General features: G+C 51.9%; 1 protein-coding gene across 11 annotated transcripts in view; it reads right to left on the bottom strand.

Annotated features, from left to right (window-relative positions):
• Positions 1-43: 43 nt before the first annotated feature.
• The window catches only part of UBAP2L (ubiquitin associated protein 2 like), a 26372-nt gene continuing 15141 nt past the window's right edge, over positions 44-11274 (bottom strand). For 6 of the 11 annotated variants that reach the window (XM_017727937.1, XM_017727938.1, XM_017727940.1 and 3 more), the window contains 16 exons: positions 10185-10462; positions 9730-9902; positions 8821-9010; positions 8164-8218; positions 7539-7713; positions 7286-7358; positions 6459-6654; positions 6264-6352; positions 5576-5629; positions 4910-4991; positions 3557-3774; positions 3363-3468; positions 2169-2236; positions 1677-1874; positions 1166-1216; positions 44-662 (listed from right to left, as the gene is read on the bottom strand). In XM_017727937.1, the coding sequence (XP_017583426.1) occupies positions 567-662; positions 1166-1216; positions 1677-1874; positions 2169-2236; positions 3363-3468; positions 3557-3774; positions 4910-4991; positions 5576-5629; positions 6264-6352; positions 6459-6654; positions 7286-7358; positions 7539-7713; positions 8164-8218; positions 8821-9010; positions 9730-9902; positions 10185-10462 (2102 nt within the window). In that variant the 3' untranslated portion in view covers positions 44-566. The remainder of the gene's footprint in view (positions 663-1165; positions 1217-1676; positions 1875-2168; positions 2237-3362; positions 3469-3556; positions 3775-4909; positions 4992-5575; positions 5630-6263; positions 6353-6458; positions 6655-7285; positions 7359-7538; positions 7714-8163; positions 8219-8820; positions 9011-9729; positions 9903-10184; positions 10463-11274) is intronic. The other 5 variants (XM_017727943.1, XM_008628746.2, XM_008628747.2 and 2 more) reach the window with 2 other exon arrangements.

Here is an 11274-nt window from a genome sequence, read left to right as displayed (position 1 = left end):
AGAGCACGCTGGGTGGGAGAAATGAGAGAAAAAGAGGACAGCATGGGGTTTTTGTTTTTATATACAAGACACATTTATCCATTAAATTTAGAACACGGTACAAAAAAAACACTTCAACTAATTAATCTTACAATGCTGCTCATATCAATTACTGGTCTTAATCCTAATAATAAGGGGGTTTGCTGTAGGCGACTCGCAGCTTCCACTCCTTTGGATCTGAGAGGTTCTGGGGCAGCAGGATGGGAGAGGGGATAGAAAGGAGTAAAAACCAAAAAAGGCCCCTACGGCAAACGGTTCAGATCTGAATGCAGAGAGAGAAAAAAAAAAAAAAAAAAGGGAAAAAAAAAAAAAAAAGAAAAAAATACAAATTCTATATTACATACAACAGGAAAGTGGCTGAAGACAGACAACGCAGAGGTGCCTGCAGCCTGCCCTGCGGGGCCCTGCTGGGGCTGGGGGCCCGGGCGCTCCCCACCGCAGGGCTCTCTCCTCCCTGGGATCCTTCGTCATCATCGGGGTCGCTGGGATTCTCTTCCGGAAGCAAGTGGTGGCGAGGGGCCCAGGCCTCAGTTGGCGCCCCAGCTGTAGCTGTTGTAGGCGGACTTGTTGGCCTGGGATTTCTGGGGGATGGAGCTACCTTGGCTGCGCTGCCCGGAGCCGCTCTGTGGGAAAGGGCAGAAGGAGAAGCAGGTGGTGAGTGCAGGGGAACCACCCCCAGCCTACTCCACAGGGCAGTGCTGGCACGCCTCGGCCCCAGAAGAAGACACTTTGGACAACAGCTCCTTGGCAGCCACCACTCTGGCTCAGCCCAGCTGAGCTCCCCGGCGCTGGGGCAGGGGCTGCCTCTGGCAGTGCACAGCTGCACCGTCTGTGCCCCAGCAGCCCCAGCACCCTCCCTGGGCTCTGCTCCTTCCTCCAGGCCAGCGGCGCACAGGCCCACGGACAGCTCGCGCCGGCCGCCGAGCAGCAGGGAGGGGGGAGACAGGGAAGGGTGGGTGCGGGTTGTGTCTGCACGTGGGTGTGTGTGTGCACATACTGACTGAGGGCCTCTCTCCTCGCCTCGTGGGGCCACGGGGCAGAAGGAAGGGGCGATGTGATCCTGGGGAGCCTTAGGGGCGGGGCAGACCCCAGGGCAAGTGCAATGCATTTTCAGAGAGTTCATTACCTGATCTTCCTGCTGGCGTTGGCAGCACAGTATCATCTGCAAATATGGAAGCTGTTGCAGTACCAGGATATGTAAAATAAAGGGACAAACTATGACAATAGAAATCCATGGTTAGACCTGAAAGCTCCTGCAGGGTCGTGGCTATGGCGAGTAACCCCTTTGGTGCTGACCTGCAGAGCTGCCCCTCTGAGGATGGCGGAGGTCAGGGTGCCCCAGATGTGTCTGCATGAGGGGGCACTACCTGGCCATACCTGGTGCAGCCCAGCAGCAGGGGGGTTGTGCCAAGTACCCACCCTGGCAGAGCGCACCCCAGGCCTTCCTTCTCACCTCGTCCTCTTACCGGCCCTGTGTGTATGTGCAGGTGTGAGCGTGTGCATGTCACTGCGTGTGTCCGCTGCAGAGCATGAGGGAGGGAGGCAGGGAGGGAGAGGGGGACCAGGGGAGTAAAGGGGGAGCAAGAGCCCTAGGAGATACCCCAGCAAGGGGCTCAGGCACCAGGGGCATCGCTTACCTGCCCGTCCTGCTGCAGGTGGTGGTGGAGGATCTGCGAGTGAGGCTGCTGATGCGGGGTCAGGATGTGCATGAAGGGGGTGGGGGGGTATGCCGCCGCTGTTGCAGGGTTGATAGGGCCGCCGCTGCCCAGCGCCGAAGGCAGGTTGAAGGAGGCTGCTGGGGTTCCAGTGTGAAATCCCTGCTTCTCGAAGGATTGCTAAGAAGGAGATGCCAATGGCAGAATAAGGGCTGGGAGCCAGGCTGGCAGTGTGCCCCTCCCCATCTCTACACATCACAGGCCCAGAGTCAGCATGTGATACAGAGAAAGGACAGAGTCTCTTCCTATGGCTCTTTCTGGACTTGGAATTGCTCTAAGCTGGGAAAAGTCAAGCATTTCCCTTCTCCAGGCTGACTGATCCAAGGGGAAGAGACCTCATTGCCCAGGGAGGCTGTCTCAGAGCTTGGCTTCTCTTCCCCAGCAATGCACTCCTGCCCACTCACAGACACTAACCTGAGTTTTGGAGTAGACAGAGCCCGAGATATCCGGCACGCCTGTATTACTGGATGTCACGGATACACCTGGGGAGAAGGGAGAGGTGGGTGTTAGGCAGCAGCCACTGGGCCAGCAGAAGCTGCTTGCTGCCAACACCAGCAGGACCTGGTGGAGAGCTCCAGTGGTCAGAGGTCTGCAGACAGATTGGCCTGGGCAGCCAGGCCCTGGCATGACCACATGCAAAGCACCCATATAAGTTATTTTGATCTGGAGACACACTGTTTCAAAATGCCTCCAGAAACCAGCTGAAGGGCTGGCTGCCATCCAGAGAAACACATGGAAAACAGCAGCTCTGAGGAGAGCTGGGGAACACAGTGGACAGACAGGGAAACAAACCCACAGCGTGTGGCACAGCAGCAAGAACAGCCCAAAAGCTTCTTGTGTGTAAAACAGCCAATTGCATGTAAAGGCAACTCAGCTGTGGGCTGGGATGGCTGGTGCAGTGACTGACAACACAAGCCCCACAGGGTGTCAGCTGTCTGTAAAAGAGGGTGGCCCAGAGGACACCTCAGCCATCATTTAATGCCTGGAAAAAGTGCTGAAATGAAAGCAGTCTGAAGGACTCAGCATCAGGTGAAAGCTGAAATACCTTTGCAAAGGAAAAACAGTATCTTGAAGGGCTCTAATGCAGTGAAAAAAGGGACAAGAGGAATTTAAAGGCTGGAAGAGGGAGCCAAATGCAGCCCTGAGTAAGTCAGCCACACACCAACCAAGTACCAAGACAGGCGGCAGGTTTGTGACCTTCCTGTACCTTTGAATCAAGGACACTTCCCTAGAAAGTGTCTGCCAAACACTGGGGGGAAACAAGTTCAAATCCAGAACAATTGCTGTTCTGTTAATCACGTATAGGCAGTTAAAAAACCCAAACAAAACCGAACAATTCAGCAGCTTAAGCTTCTGATAGGGGTCCAAGGGCCCAGACAGCTGACTGTGGGACACAGAGGAGGGCATGAAGTGATCTATAACCCCCAAACCTGCCCCAGACCTGGATGCAGAACAATCCCGGGCCTTTCTAAGGATAATCAAACTACTTGGGAGTGGCACCCCTGGCATTTTTCTCTATTACTGCTGTAAGACAGCACTCCCTATCACAGCCAGTAAGACTGGGAGCAAGCCCTGCTGCTGTGGAAGGTGCTCTTGTGGGTCTCTTACCAGTACTGTACCCATGAGAGCCATAGCCACTGGGCTGCTGGAAAGGGGTTGCTGATGCATTGACGCTGACATTCACACCATGCTGCTTGGAAGAGGTAGGAGCAACCTACAGAACAGAGAGGAACAGAGTGAGGAGAAGCTTTGCTGTGCCACCCTTCTGCCCAAATCCCACTCCTTGCCTCTGGGAAACTCACAGGGAACACGGCGGGCCCATACTGGAAGGTGCTGGGGAGCCCTGGTACCCCTGTGTAGTATGGCAGACTGGTGTAACTGTAGCCAGGAGGCAGCGCCGGGTTCAGGAACGTCTGCTGCGTGGTGTGGTGAGTCTGGGTCTGGCTCTGCTGAGGCTGTGCCAGAGTTGTTGCAGGAGCAGGAGAAGAGGCATCACCTCGGCCAAATTTTGTTAAGTCACCTGAAACAGAGGTGAAAGGAGAGTGAAGAACAGATGCTAGATCCTGGCCCGTTCCAACACAGCCCAAAGGTGACCCAGTCTTTTGATAAGCAGTGACTTCACCTTCCCCCCACACCTCCTGCCACTGCCAAGGACTGTGGCCCTCAGGAACCCTCAGACCTTTGTACACTGATAAGGCAAAACTGTTAATTGCTCCTTGGCCCTAACAGGACTACAGAGACAAAGGAATACACAGTAGCTAAGCCCAAATCTGGCACTGGATAAACCTGCCAGCAGAGCCTGATGCTAGAGCTCTCCCTCATCCTTCTCTATGCACCAGCAGCAGGACTGAACACTACCCAGATCCCTGCCTGGGCTGTGCAGGGCTTGGCTGCAGGGCTGGGGGAAGCTCCCTGTGCTGATCTGGATGAGCACCTGCTTGGCTCTTCCATGCAAACACGCTCCAATTCAGAGCTCACATAGTGCCATGCTCTGAGCTTGTCATTTCAGCCTCAGCTGGGCAAAAGCACTTCCATAGGAACCAGCTCCTGCCAAAGTTGAGGAGAAGTGGTGCTGGAAAAAGAGCAAACCTCAAAGTGCAACAATTCCTAAAGCCTGTGAAAGCTCAGCACAGTCACTGCCCACTGGGGATTGGCAGTGCATTAACGCACCTGCCAAGGTCAGTGAGAGATCATGCACCCACTGGGCTCTTGGGTTGAGTTTGACAGGTCCCAAATTTCTCACTTGCTTTCTCCATGAGACTGTCCCATAGAAAAAAAGAGTAATTTCTCCGTATTTTGTGTTTCTTTGTATTTTTACTCTCAGTACTTGAGAAGCACTGCTTACCACCTGCCTCACAACCACCTGGAAAGCAGTTCCCCAGTAGTAGGCCTTGCAGAACCTTTCAGCCCTTCCTCGCTCCCTTTCCAACTGCCCCATTAACTCCTACTTTGCCCACCTCTTCCCAGTATCAGACCTTGACACAATCAGATGCCCAAAGGGAAGGCAAGAATTTAGCTGTGAGAAGCATGCTCCAAAACAAAAGCAGTGCAGGAGGCACAGTGCAGATGTAGCTCCAGTGGACAAAGACACAGGACACTACTAGAAGCAGCACAAACCCTGATGGGATGGGAATCAGAACAGTCTTTTTCCCTACCAGAATATGGATTACTGCTCAGGCTGCCATCTCTTCCAGTCAGTGGTGTGGTGGGGGTAGGGAATGGGATGCTGTAGTAATCCTGATGAATAAAACCAAAAGGAAAATACATTTTATCAGCTCTGTCCAAAGTACAAGGCAGTATCTTTTGAGAGAGAGGAATTTCTGTACTGCAGCTGCAAGATACCAGCCACATCCAGGCTGATCATAACCTACAGCAGCCCCAGGTTTTTGTAGCATGTACCATCCCCCTCATCTGGCTATGAGAAGAGCCAGATAAGGTCTACTGGTATGCAGTCCTTAAACTGCCTGGACCTTCCCCCTGGCCCCTGCTTCACAAGAAATTGGACACGTCCTATTGCTAAATAAAGCCCATTCTCATTAGGTATTTACTCATTGGCTCAGTCATGGATCAGAGGTGAATCTTTATAACAGTACTGCTGCTGTAACTCACGCTCCCTGGCTCCACAAGGAATGCTGCTGTATGAGTAACTCATGCTCCCCACGTGCCAAGGAACAACTGATTAACTCCTCACTGCTGCTACGGAGAGGTGCATCCACTCAGCACCCCATTCTGCCAGCTCTTCAGGACTGCCCACAGCTGACCTGTCTCTACCCAAGCAGCACCAGTGGAAGTGGTGTGTCCTGTCATTCTGCAGTACTCACCAATGGGAATCTTGTCTGGAGCATTTGCAAGTCATCATATCCGTACACCTGTGGCTAGAAAAAGAGCCAGAGATGACATTAGGGACAGGGAATAGATAATGACAACTAATTTTAGATTAAACATTTAGATAAAAGTGAGAGAAAACCAGAAGTAGGTGGTCAACAGCCACATGAGCCACCAGGTGCAGGCAGCCAGAGGCTCTGCGCAGGTTGATGCTGCCGGAAGTTTGTGTGAGTTGTTCAAAGGAAAGTGCTCCAGACCACAAAGCCAGCCAGCAGTTTTTTTCTGGAAATCATCCCAAGACTAAAATCTGTCCTCACCTTCAGGAGAGGGTGTGACACACACCTCTAGGCTTTGTGGCCATTGTTATCCTTGCCCTGACTCTTTGCCCTTTGTCACATCACATTTCTAACATAGCTCTGTGCTTCCACACACTGTGCTCTGCCCAAGGGCTGCTGCTCCTCACATGCTGGAGAGGCTGCAGAGAACAGGCACACAGATTCTGCTCTGGGGTGGTCACAACACATTTACCCCCATGGGCACATGGATATCATGGAAAAAACAGCAAGGCAGCCCTGCTAGGCTATGTCAGAGTTTTTGCTTTCTCCACGATGCTACATCCCTCCCTGCTGCAGAGGGAGACGGGAGGGACCTGGTGGCATGACACCACTGCAAAGTTCCACTCACCGGATAGGCATGTAGCAACCCTGGAGCCATGATGTATGGATTAGGCAACAACGGTGGGACTCCAGGAGGGAGATTGGGAGGGGCTTTTCCTGAAAAAGGAAGAGAAAAGAAAAGCTCCACAGTGAAGCAAACAGCAAAAGCTCGCTCTCTTAGCCCTCACACCCTCCTTCAGTACAGCAGTACCCAGGAAAGTACCTGATGTGGTTGCAACGGAGCTGCGAGTCGAGGCCGTCACGGTGGAGTTGCTGCTGAGGCTGAGGCCCAGGCTGCTGACACTGCTGAGGCTGGATGAAACGCTGACAGCTGGTGGGGCTGCTGACACCGTGCTGGAGGAGGTGGAGAAAGTACTAGCAGAAGAATGGAGGCTTGCTTCACTCTCCACACTTGTGTGCTAGGGAAGGAAGGGAGGAGAGTCAGGGGACCAGGAAGATGGAACCAAGGCACCGCAGGACACTCTCTACACAGAACATTGTGCAGCTCTGGCTGCATCTGGAAGTTTCTGCAGTGAACCTGGCTTAAGTCCAAACTCCTGACAGTAGCCAACCCCCAATGCTTACAAGCCTCTCTTGTGGTTACATCCCAACACATCTGTCTGATGAGGGGAACAGGGCTTGACACCACATTTGCAGCAGGAAGATTTATTCTGCTGCAGAAGCTGATACCCAGGAACTGTACTGCAAGAACTCCAGCAGTAGAGATGTTTGGTTACAATGCATCAACTACCAGCTTGCTCTGGATGTGGCTGTGACTGCAGCACCTTCAAGGGCTACTACAGGCTCAAAAGAAGGCACTGCTCAGTCAGAAACAGGCAGAGTATCAACAGCCTTGAGCCACAGATGCACAGACAGTGTTCTGACACAACCCCGTGTCCTCTCTCTCCACACAGCACCCAAACTCCAGCAGGACAGCCAGCAGCCTGGCAGCTCCCATCACCACCACAGCCCCAAGGTCAGGCACCCCAGCAGATCCTGCCAAGTCGAGCAGAAATGTGGTACACAGTGCAAGAGCATACCCAGACTCACCAGAAGAGTTGAAGTTGATGTTCGCCCAGAGGATGTGGATGAGGACAGACTGTTCTGCTGGGTGGGTAATGCACTGCAGGAAAAGAAATAAAAGGCTGTCAAACCAAGGTGAGAGAGTCAACACCATCCCATTTCCCATCTGCTCAAACTGGATGAGTCATCTTAGTCTTCCTCATTGCATGAGACAGACTCTGATATAGATTCCTGCTTCTAGTTCTGCTTCTTCAGAAATCCACTCCCTCCACTCACTCACCTGCTGAGCTGGGCAGTGGTTGTACTGGGAAGCTCCTCACTGTGGCTCAGGCTGCTCAGAGCTGTTGAGTGTTGGCTGGCTGTTGTCAGCAAGGACGATGCAGACACCCCATCGTTGAGAGGTGCAATACTGGGAGCAGAGGGGGAATCGGATTTCACTGCAGGGCCTGTAGCACCTGAGAAAAAAGCTCTGGGTTAAGGGCAGCTACTGGCAATTTCCAGAGGGTGACACAAGGGCAAGGATCAGCAAGTGCTCAGCTAGAGGAGCTGGGAGATCTGGGGCTTCCCTCACTGCTGCCAACCAGTTACACACTTATGATTGTGTTCTACATCTCACTTTACCCCAACACTACCATCAGCTCTGCAAAGAGCTTCACGACCTACAGATGAGGTGCCTTCCACGCTCAAAACACAGTAAATTACTGTCATAGGTGACCCTTCAAGGATCTCAAGCATCCATCAGCAGAAAGCTGAATGTTTTGAGAGAAGCAAATAAACTGAGTGGCAGCAATTAGTCCAGCAAGGAAAGGACTTGCTATCAGCACAGATAAAGCTTCTCCTTCAAAGTAGAGAACATGAGCAGAAAAAGAGATGCAGGACACCTGCTGTACTTGCAAGACTCTTACCTTCAACAGCCTGTGTGGTTTGTAATGGCGTGGGTTGTACAGAACTGAAACCATTCTGAGGAAGAAGAGAAAGAAGGGATACTGGGCATTACAGCTGCACATTTCCAGAGGCAGAGCTAATGTCACCTCTCTCCCACATCCATCCACAGTTATGAAAAGATCCTGCTACCAACATGTATCACCAGACTGTGCTGGGGCCAGTCCCAAGGTATAGCCCCATGCCAGCATGGTCCCCAAGTGTATATTAGAGAAATCAGTACAAGAAGCTTCTCTGCTGCTGGTAGTTAGACTGCCTCAACATTCTCAATCCCAGTTCATTAGCCAAACCTGATGTTACTGAACTGGTATGCAGCATTCAAGAACCAAATACTTAAGACAAAACAAAATTCTTTGTCTGCACACTCCTCTCTAGCAGGGTAACTGTGTGACACAACACACACCCTTGCAATCAACTCGACTGCTGTTAACCCCAGTGGCCCAGGTCCAGGCATGAAACACAGCTGGGGGCAGCCAGAAGAGAGCTCTCATGAGGGCCCATGAGCTACACAGTGAGGCTGGAGGATCACAGAACCATTTGATAAGCCACTCAGCTTCCCCTGAGACACTTCACACATTAGGCTCACTCAGCACAATGGGTGAGCAAAGCTGTTCTCTTACCTTAGCCTGGGTCAGATCTTTCTGGGGCGAGGAAGAGATAGAATTTGGGTATCGCCTCGTCTGGGTGGATCTCTGTTCGTACAGTGGTCCCTGAGCACTGTTCTGGGAGGTAAATGTTGCTGTCTGTATTGTGCCACTCTGGTAACCAGACTCCTGGCTTTGATTGGACGAAATTGTGGATGAAGATTCACTACAAAAAGTAAATAAAAAAAAAAAAAAAAAAAAGGGTTCCTCCATTTTCCTCCAAAACAGCCCTGATGTAAACTGCTGACCCAGACTGGGCTCTTCACTTCAAATACTCAAGATAAAAAGCCCCAAGCATCAGTATAAAGGCACCACATGAAGCAGCCAAGCCAAGAAACCTGCCCAGAAAGCAGGGCTAGCCCAACCATGGACATCCAGCTGCAGCCTTGCCTCACACACTGCTGTGCCTTAGGCAACACTTCATGAGCTGCCACCACTCAGGTCCCAGCACTCAAGGGACTGGCCAGTTACGAAGGGTCAGCCCAACAGAAGACAAACGCTTCGCTTTGACAAAGCACCATCACCGTAGGTACACCTACCCCACTGTGTCCCAGTTTGCCAGGCAAAAAGAAGGACAAACCACTCAGAATCTGTTCACCAGAGACATGGAGCAGTTGTGCTGGGGATCCCCTTCCTGTGTTTCCAACAACACAGTTTAAGGGCAGCAGGAAAACTGCTTTCTGTGCAAGTACCGCAGGCCAAAGAGGCACAGAGCTGCCCGATGAGTCTGCTGGCAACTTGTGCTTTGCTGTTGCATACATTGTCCCCCCTTTGTGACCAAAGCACAGTCAGAAAGGGTCTACTAGTATGCAGCACAACTCAAGTCCACAGGACCAGCGACCTTCCAGAGCTGCCTGTGTGGATTAATCTGTTGCTGGTCCTCACCTGGCCGAGCTGGTGTAGAGGCTGCTCTGAGACTGGCTAACGGCAGCGCTGGTTGTGGGCGTCGATTCGTACTCGGCAAGAACAGGCTCTGAACCAAACTGTAACGCCCCAAACTGCAGGTTTAGCCCTGAGATATCCGAGGAGCCAGGCATTTCCACCGCAAGTGCAGGAATCTGCAAGGGACACAGGAACAACAGAACGGGTCAGTCATTCCCAGTGATTAGGCCAGAGAATGACTTCAGCACCCACGTTTCCCAGCACACAAAGGCAGTTACAGGCTTGCAGCCTCTGAATTACCCTGTTCAACCCAGGCAGGCACACAGCTCCATCACCCCCACAAACACCCAGGGCTAAGAGCAGGAAGGCCAAGGCCAGACCTTCCCTCAGCAGCCCAAATGGATGTTTCTGCAGCTCTAACACAATCTGATGCCTGCTTCCCCACCATTGGTCTGCACCTTTGATGTTAACGATGCTTTTTTCTTTTGCTGCTTGAGCTTCTGCTGTGCTGGCTGGGGACTTGAGGACTGGTTGTCCGAGGACCCTGGGGACATCTGGGGAACTGGATTGGTTTTGCTGGGCAGTGGTGAGGATGGGGGTGCCGGCGTGGTTGTGGAGGCAGTCACCACAGGCTGCTTCTCCTGCATGAACACTTCTATCATGGTTGAAGTTGATGTGAAGCCCTGACGCTTGGTGAAGGGACTATGCACGGAAGAATCTGTTGGGTTCTTGAGATCTGTGGGACAAGACACAGGTGAGTTAGCAGGGTTTGTTTCCTTAAAAATAAAGGAAGTCCTGACACTTATCAAGAAAAAGAAATCCTTTCCCTCTGTGTTTCATCCTGTGTCTGTTAGAGAGCAGAGAACTTCAGCATCTCTGCTCCCAGCCTCATGCTCTCACCACCATCAATGCCAAGCCTCTTTAAGTCCTTCTTCCCTCAGTTTATTCCACCAACTCTACAGGACAAAGCCAGTTTGCATGACGTAAGTCCTCCATTCTACAAGAAAAGCTGGACTTCAGAGTCCCTCGTGTGGGGACACTGCATGTCAGAGTCCTGCAGGCCACTTCCTTCCCCTCCCTGTTAACATTCCAGCATTCCATTGCCTTCTCCTTCCCCTGCAGGGACTAGGTATCTCCAAGCAACATCACTGCTTGGGGCTGCCTACCCTCAGGTATTTGCACCACCTTCCTCCTCCGACAAAGCCTTTCCACAGTTCATTCAAAAGTAGCTCCTATTCTCTGTGACTCTGCTCTGAGGCTTCTTGTCTGAGAAGATCAGAAGCTGCCAACAATGACTGCCACTAGGACAGGGCTCAGTTTTTCTTCAGCTTAGATTTGAACCAGAGCCAAGATCTGAACCAGAGCCATTTCCCTATAACAAGCACAAGCTGAAGGAAGTGACACTAGCACACAACCACAGCAAAACTCAGCTTCTCATCTGAAAAGTGCCTCTCAACCCCTATTTAATTCCCTCATGCCAGCCCAGAGATAATATTACTTCCTGGCATTGACCAGCAAATTCCCTTAAAATTCCCTTAAAAGATAATA

The sequence above is a fragment of the Corvus brachyrhynchos genome, unplaced genomic scaffold (assembly GCF_000691975.1).
Source record: "Corvus brachyrhynchos isolate BGI_N302 unplaced genomic scaffold, ASM69197v1 scaffold122, whole genome shotgun sequence".
NCBI classification, from domain to species: Eukaryota; Metazoa; Chordata; class Aves; order Passeriformes; family Corvidae; genus Corvus; species Corvus brachyrhynchos.
The sequence above is the reverse complement of the archived record's forward strand: the minus strand, read 5'-3'. Positions and strand labels throughout refer to the sequence as shown.